This window comes from Epinephelus moara, chromosome 1 (genome assembly GCF_006386435.1).
Source record: "Epinephelus moara isolate mb chromosome 1, YSFRI_EMoa_1.0, whole genome shotgun sequence".
Lineage (NCBI taxonomy): Eukaryota > Metazoa > Chordata > Actinopteri > Perciformes > Serranidae > Epinephelus > Epinephelus moara.
Window position 1 is genome coordinate 609,202 of NC_065506.1, and position 15,697 is coordinate 624,898.

A 15,697-nucleotide genomic window follows, 5' to 3' on the forward strand; every position below is an offset into this window, starting at 1 on the left:
ATGCTGTAAAGCCCTGTGAGGCAAATTGTGATTTGTGATATTGGGCTTTATAAATAAAATTGATTGATTGATTGATTGATAATAAACGGTGGTTTAATTGCTGAATAACTGCGTCATCCTTTCCACACGTCCAATGTTGCAACATTGTGCGCGCACAGCCCTTCACCACCTGGATCCTAAAATAAACACCTGTTTTATTACATAATCATGCTTCCATGTTGCGCCATTCATTAAGATCCTATATGTCTGTCATTCAAATAACAAGAATTGTGGTTTAATACTCTTAATTATAACAGCCAACTTACTGAAAAATGTCGGGTTTAAATCGGGCTCAGGCCCATAATTACAGTTAATTGGACGGGCCGGGCCGGTCCCGGACATAACGTGCACGGGCTGGATTTTTTGGGCCAGATCTAAGCTCTAGTCTCTTCAGACAGATTTGGCAAGGTCTTGCAGATGATCTCTTTGATTTCTTCACTCAAGTTCGCCATCATTCTGGAATAGAGGGAAAGAATGGTGAAGAATTATCAGTGGTGTGCCATGGACAGTGTACTCAGGCAAGGGACTGTAATCTAGCAGATTCTCCTGATTAATATAACAGTAGCTTCTCTGCATCAGTGTGAGGCTGTAAACACCCATGTCAGGAATACGCAGGGCATGATACTTTTCAGCAATAAAATATACTGCTGAATCCTTATGAACGAGAACCACTTTGATTTTTCCAGTAAGAAGTCTGTCATCATCAATATCAATCACAATGAGCATGTTCTTCTTGTATTTGGTCCCCTTCACAGTCACTTTTTTGGCTATCAGAGTGTTTGTGGACTCAAAATTGTGATGTGCAACTGCCTCTCTGATTACATCATTGTAGTCATCTGAGAAAAACTGTGTGCCCCTCTCCACTGAAACAGCTGGAGGGAAGAAGGTACCAGCACTCAGAAAGGCCTGAAGAAGCTGATGTCTCTCTGCAAGAGTAGAACATGGATTCTTAAAGTTGCGCAATTTCCTCAAACACTTCTTAAAATATGTGTGTTTGCTCTCTAATCTTAAAGTCCATAGGCGAATCCAAACTGGATAATGAGCTCAGGATAATGACTGACATAATGATGTTTGGGCTTCAGTGGGTTGTCAGGAAAGGTTTGCATTCTGCAATGCAAATATTCATCGATCAGAACTCTTAGGTAGGCTATCTGGCCATTTGAAATGGCAGGTGCAAAAATGAGGTCCACAACTTCTCTAAGTTGCAAAACCAACTGCCATACTTCGTTGTCACCTGGATTTTTTACTTTGTCTCTAATCAAAACGGGCAACATTCTTAGTAAACACCAATTCTGTACAGCATGTCCCCCAAGTTTTCCACCCTCTGGATTAACCTCACATGGTTTGTCATTAGCATCCCTACCAAGATACTTGAACTGATTTATTCGCCAATTCAGCCCAAGATAGCTAAACATTTCATCCACCTTAACAAGATGGTTAATGTACAGTGCCAAATCAGAGGATACAATACCTTTAAAAAGGTCGTGGCCAAGACATGGAGGCAACCCTGGCTGACATACATGGAAGTATTTGAGCGTATTAAACACAGAGTCAAATTTAACACCTCCACTAGATGTAGACTGTCCTTCACTGCTCTGAACATGATCACTGTATGACTGCACTGTGCGTTTTGTGCCCTGGATAAGAGGATCTGCATGGAATGCTTCTCTGCTGATATCACAATATCTGCAGAAGTGTGAACTCCTGCTGAAGTTCTCCACAAAGCCTCCTATGTTATATGAGCCCAGGTTGTCACCTGCTATGGCACACAAAGTTCCCTTGTAGACCTTTCCGTCAGACAGGGTAACACCATTGAGCTCAAGATCTTTAAGGTCATTGACGAGGGTGCCCATAACCAAGTCTTGACCAAAATACTTAAAATCATGTCCTTTACAGAGAAGAACAAGTTGCATTTGATCAGTGGATCTGTTGTGTGGCATTAAATCTGCAAGAGTTAGATACACTGCAAGTATCTTATGTTTTTTCTTTCCAGATCCCAGTTGGTTTACCACTTCAAATGCATCCTGATACAGGATCAAGCTCAGTGATGAGCTCTCAGTCTGGTAGAGCACATTCTCAGCCATATTTTTGCCATCCCACACATCCCCTTAAGAATATCCTTAGGACCAATACTGGAGTGTACTTGCTTATATTTTTCCTGCACTGATTGGCAATGAAATAGACAATTAATTGTCTGTTTAATAGGAACATACTGGACAAAACACTCTTTGCCTGCCTCATTCTGACCTAGACAGATCTGAACTGGCTCAACATAGTTGAAGCTGTTCTTGAAAACAGTTTTTCTTTTCTGATTAGTTTTCAGTGGCTGAGTGTTGCAGGTCCTAAAGAGATCCTCAGTTTTCATGACTTCAATCACATTGTTTGTGTCAGTTTCTGAAATCCCAAGTGTAATCAACTTCTCTTTTAGTTTGAAAAGCAAATGTGACTGGCTTATATCATGTATTGGATGACAGAGGATGGAAGCAAACACTTTGCTTGCAATTTCAAATAAAATAGGGCTAAATTTTTAAAGAACTGTGATTCATCAGCAATTTCTGGGTAAATCTCTTGTTCATCACCTGCATCACTGGGAGGATCGATCTGCATATCAGACTGATCTTGTTCACACTCATGGGAAACACCAGGATTCACAACAGACTCAACCAAATTTTCCTCAGCACCATTTTTATCTTTCCGACTCGTGTGATGTAAATGTCGCTAAAACTGTAAAGCTCTTGCTACAGTGTTTATAAGGACAAGCAACTGTTTTCCCCTCTCTAATGTGTGTTTTCAAATGAGAGTAAAAAGCTGTCAAAGTCTCATACTTTGCACTGCAGAAATCAACATGACATGTTAGTTCAGCAACACCAGACAAAGTAGGCCTTACTACACGTTTGTTATGTCTCTAAGTGTGACACTTAAACGTTGAAAAGTTTTGGAAAGTCTGATTGCAATCTGGCAAATCACAGTTAAAAGTTAAATTGGGTGTATTTTTATGAATTCTCATGTGCCTTACGTATGCCACTATTGTGGCACAGTTATGGCAACAAATCTGACAGGGGAACATTGTTACTGCCTGATGGTAAGTTCCTTTTCATCAACAAACATGCATTAATCTTGATGACGTTCGGTTATATTAACGTTACCAAGATTAATCAACAAAAAACACCTAAAAGTAATATTGCTTTGGCTATTCAAATCTAAACTTCAGTGATAAATGAGACAAACTCATGTGCATTGGTTTGATATCGAACATTCTTGGCAATATAAATAAGATACCTACTGGCAAAGAAAATAAGATTTTAATTACCGTTTAATTTGTAGATGCAAGACCCGATGGATGTTGATGAAGAACACTCGATGATGTGTAGCACATGTCCTCTAAATTGTGCGTCCTCTTCTGGAAAATCTCCTATCCAAACGATGGTTCCTGAAGTCCTTTCAGGGGTCGATTGCAAATTATTTCTATATTTTTTAAAGAAAATTTACCGAAAAACAAAAAGAAGTAGCCTCATTTCTAGAATTAAAAGGCCAAAGTTGTATCAAACATCTGACCTTGCTCCAAATTCCCCAGGCAACACCCAGTTTCCAAAAAAATACTGTCATGTCCTGTAATTTAAAACATCAGCATACTGTTTAGGGCATCTGTCCTATTGCTCTAAGCTAAGCAGCCCACAATGCATTGCTAACTACAGTACTAAACTGTTTAACATGAAAACAGTATTTTAGTGTTGAAAATTGGCTGTAAATTAACAGCAATTGTTTACAGTGTGGTGTTGGCACAGCGGGCTCCTCCGTCGGCGCCTCTCCCTCCGTCTCTCGCCGGAATTCCACTGGATGCGGGTCCATTGCGGAACGGCTGCGCTAATTATCCGCTGCGTGCACAGACGCAACCAACACGCATCTGGTGGAATTTGGGGGTCTGCATCCCTCTCTGGCCAGGCTTGTGCGCGAGCCATTTCTGCCCAAACGTGATATACGACCTTATTAATAGCATTAATGAATTATTAATGATATTCGAATTATCAAATTTAGGTTCGAACTTATAAAAAAATATATATATATTCAAATATATTTCGAACTTCGATTTTTTTTTTGACAGCCCTAAAACACATCACAACAGTACAACAAGGCAAAAACCACATTTGGCTCAAAATTAATAAAGAGATAGGCATTTGTGAGCTAGATTTATATTTGTGTGCAATATACACCCCTCCATCAGAGTCACCATACCACGAAAAAGAGTTCTACAACTCTCTCTACACAGAGATATGTCATTTTCAAACCCAAGGCACAATACTTCTGTGTGGGGAGTTTAATGCATGGACAGGTTCAGAACCTGACCATATAGACCACACAGGAGATAAATATATATTCAGACAGTCACTTTTGACCCCCTTACCCACAGTCGTGAGAAACAACCCTGACAAGACAATAAACAAAAATTTTAAAGAGTTAGTGCATCTGTGCAGAGCCACAGGCCTGTATATTTTAAATGGAAGGATCAGAGGGGACAGTTTGGGGCGCTTCACCTACTGCTCAACTCTTGGGAGAAGTGTAGTTGATTATGCCATCTCAGACATGGACCCCTCTTCATTTAGTGCTTTCACTGTCAGAACACAAACCCCCCTTTCAGATCACAGCCAGATTAATATTTACTTGACAAAACACAGTAGAGATACTGTTAAGAAACAGCCCAGTAAGCTGTACGCCTTAAATCAACCATACAGATGAGCTCCAAACAGTGCTGAACAATTCCTAAAAAAATTGAATTCAAATGAAATAAAAGATGCAATCAACACATTCAACAATTCCAATTACCAAAATAACTCGGAAGGTGTTAATAAAGCAACAAAAGATATTAACTATATCTTCCAAGGGAACTGCCCATTGGTCCAACAGCCCATTGGTCCGACATCCCATTATTCCGACCATATTAAACCCATTGTTCCGAAGTCCCGTTGTTCCGAAGAGCCGGTCGCTGCGCACCATCAAGGCAGAAATACGCCCGCTGGGAGCCGTTCAGCACCGCGGAGTGCTCCCCACACAACCCCGACCCCAGAGTTAATAACAGGAGGTTATGGTGTTTCACTCTCTTCTCTCTATGGCACTTGTATCTCAACCAGTAGCCTACTTTAGTTGCGTTTGCTGATCCTCTATGGTACACAAATACAGCATAGCCTAGTATAATCACATATCAGAACAACGGGACGTCGGACTAATGGGATGTCAGATCAATGGGCTGTCGGACCAATGACGTGGACCCATCTTCCAAAAAGCTGCATTAAATGCAAAGCTTGGGAAAACAAAGAAACCCCACCGTCGAAATGGTAAACAAAACCCCCCTGAAAAAAAGTGGTTTGACAGTGAATGTAAAGAAATAAGAAAACACTTGAGACAATTATCAAACCAGAAACACAGCCAACATGACCCAACACTACAACATGAATACTTTGAAACTCTAAAACAGTACAAACAGACCATTAGGAAAAAGAAATTGCACTACACCAACGAAACACTTCAAGAGATTGAAAATGCAGTAGGTCAAGGTCAGTTCTGGGACATGTTGAACAGTTTGGAAACTGTAAAGCCACAACAATTAGCAATACACAATTAGCAATACAAGATGGAGACATCTGGAAAAACTATTTTAATGACCTCTATAAAAATATCTCACCTGAAGATCTCAATCTAAATAAAATGGAAATTAAAACAAAGTTAGGCAACCTTGAATCAGCTATCAAGAATAACCAAAATCCATTAGATTACCCAATTACACAAAAGAGTTAACAGACAAACTGAAAACTCTTAAATAAAAAAAAAGCTTGTGGCATGGATTGCATCAAAAATGAAATGTTGAAGAACAGTACCCCTGAATTGCAAACTGCAGTTGTTAAACTGTTCAACATGGTTTTGACCACTGGCTGCTTTCCTGATGTCTGGAACCAGGGGCTGATCACCCCAATCTATAAAAATGGAAATAAATTAGACCCTAATAACTACAGAGGGATCTGTGTGAGCAGCAACCTTGGGAAAATATTTTGTAGTATCCTGAATTCCAGGATACTAGCCTTTATTCAAGACAAAGACATACTTAGTAAATGTCAATTGGCCAAATTACCGAACCTCTGATCATATATATACCTTACACACCTTAATTAATAAACATGTCCACATGTCCAAAAAAAGGGAGGGAAAATATTTGCTTGTTTCATCGATTTCAAAAAAGCTTTTGATTCCATTTGGCATGAAGGACTTTTCTACAAAATCCTTCAAAGTGGACTAGGTGGTAAAACATATGATGTCATTAAATGCATGTACAAACACAACAAATGTGCTGTGAAAATTCACAATCAAAGAACAGAATATTTTACTCAAGGACGCGGTGTAAAACAAGGATGCTATTTAAGTCCCACATTATTCAACCTGTATATAAATGAACTTGCAGACCAGTTGAACCGCTCAACAGCTCCAGGCTTCGCACTCTTTGACACAGAGATTAGATATTTGCTCTATGCAGATGACCTGATTCTGTTGTCCCCAACCAGTGATGGTCTTCAACATAACCTGACCATCCTGGAACAATACTGCCATAACTGGGCCTTGGATGTAAATTTTAAGAAAACCCAAGTTATGATCTTTCAAAAAAAGCCCAGATGTTTTGAAAACAAATACCATTTTACTTTAAACAATACGGTAATTGAACACACAAAAAATTATACTTACCTTGGTCTGACCATATCTGCATCAGGAAGTTTCAACATGGCAGTAAATGCACTCAAAGAAAAAGCTCGCAGGGCAATGTATGCATTAAAAAACAAATTATTCAACATTGACATTCCAGTTAGAATATGGTCAAAAATATTTGATTATGTAATTTTGCCAATAGCCTTGTATGGAAGTGAGGTCTGGGGTCCACTCAGTGGATTGGAGTATGGCTCATGGGATAAACACCCAATAGAGGCCGTCCACACTGAATTCTGTCGAAGAATTCTAAACGTGCAGAAGGAAAACCCCAAATAACACCTGCCGAGCAGAACTGGGACGCTTCCCATTACTGCTTAATATTCAGAAACAGGCAATAACATTTTGGACACATCTAAACACAAGTCAAAAAGACACACTTCCATTCAAAGCACTAAAAACCCAAGAGCTGAACCCTGAAAACAGCCCCCTCACTCAGCTGATGGTGAAGCTAACTAACCAGACTCCCATCAGCACAGCTCCAAAACAACACAACAAAATAAAACTAATTATGAATCAATCAAAAGATCTATATTTACAACATTGGAAAAATGAAACAAAAACTCAAAATAGACTAAATTGTTATTTGACTCTGAACAGAGAATAAAAATTGGCCGCATATCTCCACTCTGTCAGAGATACGAAGCAGAGATGGATCCTGACCAAATACAGGCTCAGTGACCACCAACTAGCTGTAGAGACAGGAAGACACAGACAGACATGGCTGCCCAGAGAGGAGCGTGTATGTGGTCACTGCTCCACCGGAGAGATAGAGACAGAGACGCACATCCTCCTCTACTGCGACAAGTTTTCTTCAATAAGAAACTTGCACTTTGGGGAAATAGTTAAGAAAATAACAGACTTTCATATGTTAACACCAGAGGAGAAACTGTCAGCTCTGCTGGGTGAAGGGACAGCAGCTCCTCTGGCAGCTAAATATGTATCTGCCTGCCACAACCTGAGGGACTCACTCACGATAACATCCTAAAATGCATGGATTTATATCGAATTGTATAAATTATTTTGTATTGTATTGAATTGTAATATTGTAAGTTTGTATGTAAATATTCTGTAAAATGCTTTGGCAACAACATATTTCTGTTCATGCCAATAAAGCTGTTTGAATTGAATTGAATTGAATTGAGAGAGAGAGAGAGAGAGAGAGAGAGAGAAATTGAATTGAGAGAGAGAGAGAGAGAGAGAGAGAGAGAGAGAGAGAGAGAGAGAGTGAGAGAAGAGGTGAGCGGGCACTTGTAACCAGTGCGAGGTAAAAGCAGCCGTGGAAGAACACAGTGGTCCATTTCCTATCCCTCAGAGGCCGGTAAACTAACTGGGTCAGCCTACCATCCACTGGTCCTTGTTACAGATAGGAATGCAGCGTATTGTGAGTGCGCAGCCGGCACAACAAATGGCAGGTTATCCACCGAATTGCACTCAATGATCAGATTATCAAAGAAAGGGACACGGCAGTGGGGCGGCACGGTGATGTGGTGGTTAGCACTGTTGCCTCACAGCAAGAGGGTTCCCGGTTTGATCCCGGGTGTGGGGGCCCTTCAATTTGCATGTTCTCCCCGTGTCAGTGTGGGTTCTCTCCGGGTACTCCAGCTTCCTCCCACAGTCCAAAGACATGCAGATTGGGGATTAGGTTAATTGATAACTCTAAATTATCCGTAGGTGTGAATGTGAGCGTGAATGGTTGTCTGTCTCTATGTGCGATAGTCTGGCGACCTGTCCAGGGTGTACCCTGCCTCTCGCCCAATGTCAGCTGGGATAGGCTCCAGCTCCCCCGGCAGTCCTCAAAGTTTACAATCACAGTTAAAAGTCACACTTAAATCACAAGCTAAATATAAAGTCTCTGCACAGACTGTAGCTCTCTTACTTGAGTCGCACGGTGCGACAACATGTGTCCCATCTGTTGCTCCGGGATGAGTGCGTGGGGCCACTGTAGCGTCCTACATCTGGATGAAAGATGCTGTCCTCAGTGTGGCAGAAGAGGGATCAGCTAAGTCGACTCGGTTGAAGAAGCGGGGCCTCAGTGGCTCCGTCTTCCTCAGGAGAAAAAGGGGTTTCTCAAAACTCTGCAGATGCTGAGGAATGGCGCGGTTGCGCGGCGTTCCTCCGGTTCTCCGTGGAGTGTTAAAAACAAAAAGAAAAAGTGTCTTTCCTCGTCCAGCGAGTCAAGAAACAAAAGGGCGGCCTAGGTCGGTTGAATTCAAATGTTTGAGATGCTCCCTAGCAGTAACCTGCGCTCAGAAAGCTTTGGCCTCCTTCCAGCAACTCGTCACTTGGGGATTGCGAGGGGCGTAAGCGTGCAGCGGCAATTAATGTCATAGTGACGTCAGAGGGGGTTCCGTCTGACTCCACCTAAACCTGGCTGCTGTCGCCCAATAGGGAGCAAGGGTTTGAAATTCAAAAGTGATTTACACTTTTATAGTTACCGGACCAATGGAAGCTTGGCGCGTTTCCTTTGTTCTTATACTGGCTGGTTTTGTTTAGGCCTGTCTATTGTTTAAAACATGTGGCTGAGGGCCCAACAAAATCATGATACAAATCTAACAAGACAAAGGAGAAGAATATAAAAAACACACATAATGGTGACAAAGACAACAGACAAGAGAGAAAAATAATAATAAGGGGAAAAAAATACACAGGATGATGACAAGGACATCATTCATCCACATTTATCTTAGTTCAATGTACAATGTAATGTATGGCAGTTGAAACATTGCTGTTTGCCATTGACCGTAACACACAGCGTGCAGGGATAGAGGAGAGAGTACTTCAAATTAAGATCACAAAGTTTTGCGTTTCACAGGGTCAAAGCTCCGGCGCTTCCTCGTCAGATCAGGACTGAAGTCCGGGTAGATGTGGATGCGAGACCTGTTGTATTCCAGCTTCTTTTTCTCCCTTTCAAGGTGAAGTATTTTCACTATATCTTGGAAATACAGAAGTTTGATTATGACAGGCCTGGGACTGGCTCTGCCACTTTGTCGGACAGTCAGAGAGCGGTGGGCCCTCTCAATGATCGGAGGATCGGTGAAGTTGTTATGTCCCAGAAGCTGTGGAATTAGCCGAGACATGAAGCCGATGATATCCGTACCCTCTGCAGACTCATGAATCCCAAGGAAGCGGAGATTAGACTGTTAGCTTCGGTTTTCCAAGTCATCAACCTTGTCCATCAGATAGGAGTTGTCTTTTTCCAGGTGTTGAAGCTCATGTATGTTGTCCTCATTCGCTCCCACGTGCTGCTCTAATAGATGAACTTGCTCTCCCAAAGTAGATAAAGAGATTTGAATGTTATTCAAAGTGCTTTGTATAGGATCCACTTTTGTATTGAGGCGCATGAGCATGTCAGTCTTAATTTGTTGAATGCCGTCCGTTTGAAATGAGATATGGTGGTCATCCATTGTGGCAAGGATGCCAAAAGCAGTCAGATACACCAATATTGTAGTTGCTTAAACTGACTTTACTTGCTCACTTTACAAGTATAGATGCAGATCAATTAAAAAAATTGTGGATCAAGCTGAAGGAGAATGTGTAAAGCTACCAAAATAGCAGTAATCAGACTGGTGATTGAGATGCGTTCACTCACGCTGCGGTCATTTTAGACATGTGATAGGGCTTTATCCATCAAACGCTGCAAAAAAGAAAGAATTGAACCAATTGCTAACGACAGGGGATGCAGTCTTTGTTCCTTGCACCAGCATTGGAACCCCAGCTACTTTGCCATGTAACAGGCAGTGGTGGATCTCACTCTCAATGCCTAGTGGTCTGCACAGCCTACACAGACAGTCCAGCCCTCCTCAGCCTGTCACTCTCAGGAGCTAAGCCTGGAGAGGTTGACAGTAGGCAAAGCTGCTATTGTACCCGCCTCCTGAAACAGAGTCCCCAGAACTGGGAGATGGTCCAGGGCTGGGCTGCCACCATTTGAGTCATTTATGCATAACATTGCAACCTAGGGCAGTGAGAATGAATGACAACTGCTGCTCCCTCATTCTTTTAATAGGGGACAGTGGTGGAAAGGTTTAAAGTAGCTTTCTTGGCCATGGGGCATGTGCAATCATGTCCACCCCATGTGGTGGATTGTCTTGCAGTACCAGGAAGAACCATAGTGGGATCTTCTTTCAAAGATCCTTGAGAAAGTAGTCTCAGACCAGCTGTGTGATTTTCTCCATGTGATTATTTATTTGAGGAATTTCAGTCAGGATTTAGAGTGCATCATAGCACTGAGACAGCACTAGTTAAAATTACAAATGATCTTCTGATTGCTTCAGACAAAGGACTCGTCTCTGTACTGTTTTTTTTTTTTAGATCTTAGTGCGGCGTTTGACACAATTGACCGTCAAATTCTGCTGCAGAGTTTGGAACATTTAATTGGCTTAAAAGGTTCTGCATTAAGCTGGTTTAAATCTTATTTATCTTATCGTTTTCAGTTTGTTCACGTTCATGATGAATCATGCCTACGTACTAAAGTTTGTTTTGGAGTTCTGCAAGGTTCTGTGCTCGGACCAACCGTATTTACTCTATATATGCTTCCTTTAGGTAACATTATTAGAAATCACTCTGTAAATTTCCATTGTTATGCGGATGATACACAGTTGTATTTATCGATGAAGCCAGAAGAAAGTAATCAATTAACTAAACTCCATAACTGCCTTAAAGACATAAAAACTTGGATGAGCACCAATTTCCTGATGTTAAATTCAGACAAAACTGAAGTTATTGTTCTTGGCCCCAAACAACTCAGAGACTCTTTATCTGATGACATAGTTTCTCTAGATGGCATTGCTCTGGCCTCTAGCACTACCGTAAGAAACCTCGGAGTAATATTTGATCAAGATTTGTCTTTTAATTCTCATTTAAAACAAACCTCACGGACTGCATTTTTTCATCTGCGTAATATTGCGAAAATTAGGCCTATCCTGACCCGAAAAGATGCAGAAAAATTGGTCCACGCTTTTGTTACCTCTAGGCTGGATTACTGTAACTCTCTATTATCAGGTAGCTCTAGTAAGTCCTTAAAAACTCTCCAGCTAATTCAGAATGCTGCGGCACGTGTACTAACAGGAACTAAGAAACAAGATCATATTTCTCCTGTTTTAGCTTCTCTGCACTGGCTCCCTGTAAAATCCAGAATTGAATTTAAAATCCTACTTTTAACTTATAAAGCTCTAAATTGTCAGGCTCCGTCATATCTTAGAGAGCTCATAGTGCCATATTATCTCACCAGAACACTGCGCTCTGAGAATGCAGGGTTACTCCTGGTCCCTAAAGTCGCCAAAAGTAGATCAGGAGCCAGAGCCTTCAGCTATCAGGCTCCTCTCCTGTGGAATCATCTTTCTGTTGCGGTCCGGGAGGCAGACACCGTCTCCACAATTAAGACTAGACTTAAGACTATCCTCTTTGATAATGCTTATAGTTAGGGCCGGCTCAGGCTTGCCTTGTACCAGCCCCTAGTTAGGCTGACTTAGGCCTAGTCTGCTGGGGGACCTCCTATAATACACTGGGCACCTTTTCTCCTTCTCTCTCTCTCTCTCTCTCTCTCTCTCTCTCTCTCTCTCATGTCCTGTTACTGCATCTAGCTTACTGCATGTACTGCATGTACTGCATGTCACTAACTTGGCTTCTTCTCCGGAGCCTTTGTGCTCCACTGTCTCGCAGGTTAACTCATATCGCAGCGGTGCCTGGATAGTGTGACGTGTGGGGTTGTGCTGCTGCCGTGGTCCTGTCAGATGCCTCCTGCTGCTGCTGTTATCATTAGTCATACCTCTACTGTTATTATACACATATGATTATTGTCACATATGTATACTATCAGATATTAATATATACTTTCAACATATTGTACCACAATAGCCAGAATTATAATTATAATATTATTACTTTCATTAATGTTGTTGTAGGCTACTGTCATGACCGTCTGTCCTGCATCTCTCTCTTTCTCTCTGTCTCTGTCTCTCTCTCTCCGTCTCTCTTTCTGTCTCATTGTGTCATACAGATTACTGTTAATTTATTATGTTGATCTGTTCTGTACGACATCTATTGCACGTTTGTCCGTCCTGGAGGAGGGATCCCTCCTCAGTTGCTCTTCCTGAGGTTTCTATCGTTTTTTTCCCCCGTTTAAGGTTTTTTTTGGGGGAGTTTTTCCCTGAGTTTGGCACCCCTGTTCTCCAGTCCTGGAATGCAGAGAGTCTTCAGAGACCATAGATGCTCTGAGGCCCACAACCAGAGGCTCTCTACTATCCTCAAAAGCAGACCGAACTCCACCCTGCCTGTTGAAGTAGGTCACCATGGTTTGGCTGTCGGTCGTCATCAACACATACCTCCCCTCTGTCAGGTGCATGAAGTGTTGGGGAACCAAAAAACACTGCCTGTAACTCGAAGAGGTAGATATGTTAGGGTACACACTACCTACCACTCTCCCAAGGCAGGTTGCTCCCAAACCCATCAGGGACACATCCATTAACCCCGTGATGTAGGAGGTCATTTGTCCCAGCAGTGTTTCCTTTATCAGATGTTGTAAAGACCCCAAGCATCACAGGTTGTCCTGTACTGAGGGGGGTACTGTAACCAAGAATCACTTGTGCTTGCCAAGTGTACTGAACACTGATGACATGTTGTCATAATCCACAAATAAAGAACTGCCGTACTGTGAGGTCTGCACCTGTTTGAGTAGGCAAGTCCTGATTGGCTTCCTACATTTATGCAGATTTCAGTGGTTGAATGCATGCTTGTGATTAGAAGATTGTATTACCCAGTAGGGGGCCTTTGTGAAATAAAACAGACATAATTTTGTCTAGATTAAAGGTCAACAGCAAAGACCAACCCAGCAAATGGAGAGTTTATCCAGTCCCGTGTGGGAGGCTTTATGTTTATGATCTGCCATGCCTAAAATAAAAAGTCTAATTAAAATAAGCCTTCTGATGTCTGGCTTTACCAGGCCATATTGAATGAATTTTGTATATTGTTGCCAAGCAAGTATTTTATACCCATGAAAAAAGATTTGGAAATAATGATGGATGACAAATGGTTCTTACTGAGCAGACTTACAGTGCCAAACATGAATTTTCTGATCATGCAGAGAATGAGATAGGCCCAGAATATGTGCAGACAGAGAAGAATCACCAGCATCACATTGAAGAAGTAGTAGCCAAAGAAGGCAGGGTAGTGGTGAATGGGGTAGACCCAGGTACAGTGGATCAGCCTGAAACACAGCAGAGAAGAAACAATAAGTCAAAATTTCTAATATCCAGGACTCTGACCTGTGTCCTGTGTAACTAGATTATATTATGATACAAATGAAATTCTGTAGAACATTTATGTGAGCAGATGGGGCTGGGATGGGTTAGGTGTTGACCCGAAAGGAGGTTCTGGATATAAGACAAACCAAACTCAGACCTATAGTCTTAGTTTTATCATTTTTTAGGCTGAGAGCTCCTTCAGCAAATACGATCACCTCTCATATACACTCTGTTCAGTCCACTTATCTGAAATCAATGCATTTGAAACAGTTTAGACAGGTATTTATTGGGGATAAAACAGTTACTGGTTTCATAATAAACCACGGTAAATTCCACATAGTTAGTATTACCATTTCAAATTTTGATTGTGTAAATTCTGATTCAGCACTAACACTTTTAAAGTCCAAATCTTTATTATCTCCTTCTGTACTTTCTTGTAAAAAAGCAACAAGGGATACCTTCCCTGATCCACTAGCTGTAATGTTATTCTACCTCATCAAGGTTTGAGCAAAAACACATATGTAGACCTTTACAATTGTGATTTGTCAGTCATTTTTAATTTTATCCACACAAGTGGCATGTCTACATCTTGAGCAAAGTCTTAGGATGCTTTTGAAGTTTTTGAATTTGATTGTTTTTTTCAAGCAGCACTTGAATGTGTTATGTCCGCTTATACCTAACAATGACTCATCACTTTCAGACAGAAACACAGGTGACTCTGATTACCTGATCAGACCTCCATCAGTTCCTGCCTGTTTCTCACTGGTACATCACGTTTAAGCTCTTTTCGGGACCTCTATTTTAACTGTGTCAACAGATTCAAACCTCCCGATGTGTCAGTTTTCAAACTACCTTTGACTAACACACACACACACACACACACACACACACACACACACACACACCTCATGTATGAACTTACCAGAATGGAAAGATGATCAGTCGTGTTATCATAAACACCATGGCAAACAGAACAAAAAGACTTTTGCAGGTTTTCTCCCACTTGGCGTAGTTGAATAATTTAGCAGACTAAAAGAAAAACAAATTATATTGTTAATAAACCACAATTCAAAACAAAAAGCAAGTTGAAACTGAATTACTGTCCATTTTCTATCATGTCCATCAAATGATGGACAGATGATTTCTCATCTTGGTCACCTGACTTACACATCCTCCTGTCTGTACATATAGCCCTTTTCCCAGTCACTTGCCAGATTGCGAGACTGCTGTAAAGTTGGACATTTTAACCTGGGGGTTTATGGGGACTGACTGGCTTCTGGAGTCAGCCTCAAGTGGCCGTTAAAAAGGGCAACTGCGATTTTTGACACTTCCATGTTGGCTTGATTTTTCACCCCTGGAGGTTGCCATTTGGCTAGCTCACAACCTGACCTCAACTACGTTGCTCTCCTGATTGCCCTCCTGGCCGCCCTCAAGAGCAACTCTGCCAGTGCCACCAGCCCTTTGGCCATGGTTTAACAAGATTAATTTTATTTTTTCCTCTTTCACCAATCTATCTACGTGTTTAAGATGCCCAAACTTAGTTTATTTGCCATTACATAATATAACTGTAACTACAGTTTTCATGCACATATTGGGTCTCATTAATGAATTGGAGCAGAACAAATTTGTGTGTAACCTGTTCGCAGAAGGAAATTTATGTGTATTTCGGCATT

General features: G+C 41.4%; 1 protein-coding gene across 1 annotated transcript in view; it reads right to left on the minus strand.

The window, feature by feature from the left end:
- cers3a (ceramide synthase 3a) overlaps positions 1-15,697 on the minus strand; it is a 109,240-nt gene that overhangs the window by 38,465 nt on the left and 55,078 nt on the right. The window contains 2 exon segments of the mRNA XM_050041304.1: positions 13,834-13,987; positions 14,947-15,053. Coding sequence (XP_049897261.1) covers positions 13,834-13,987; positions 14,947-15,053 — 261 coding nt within the window.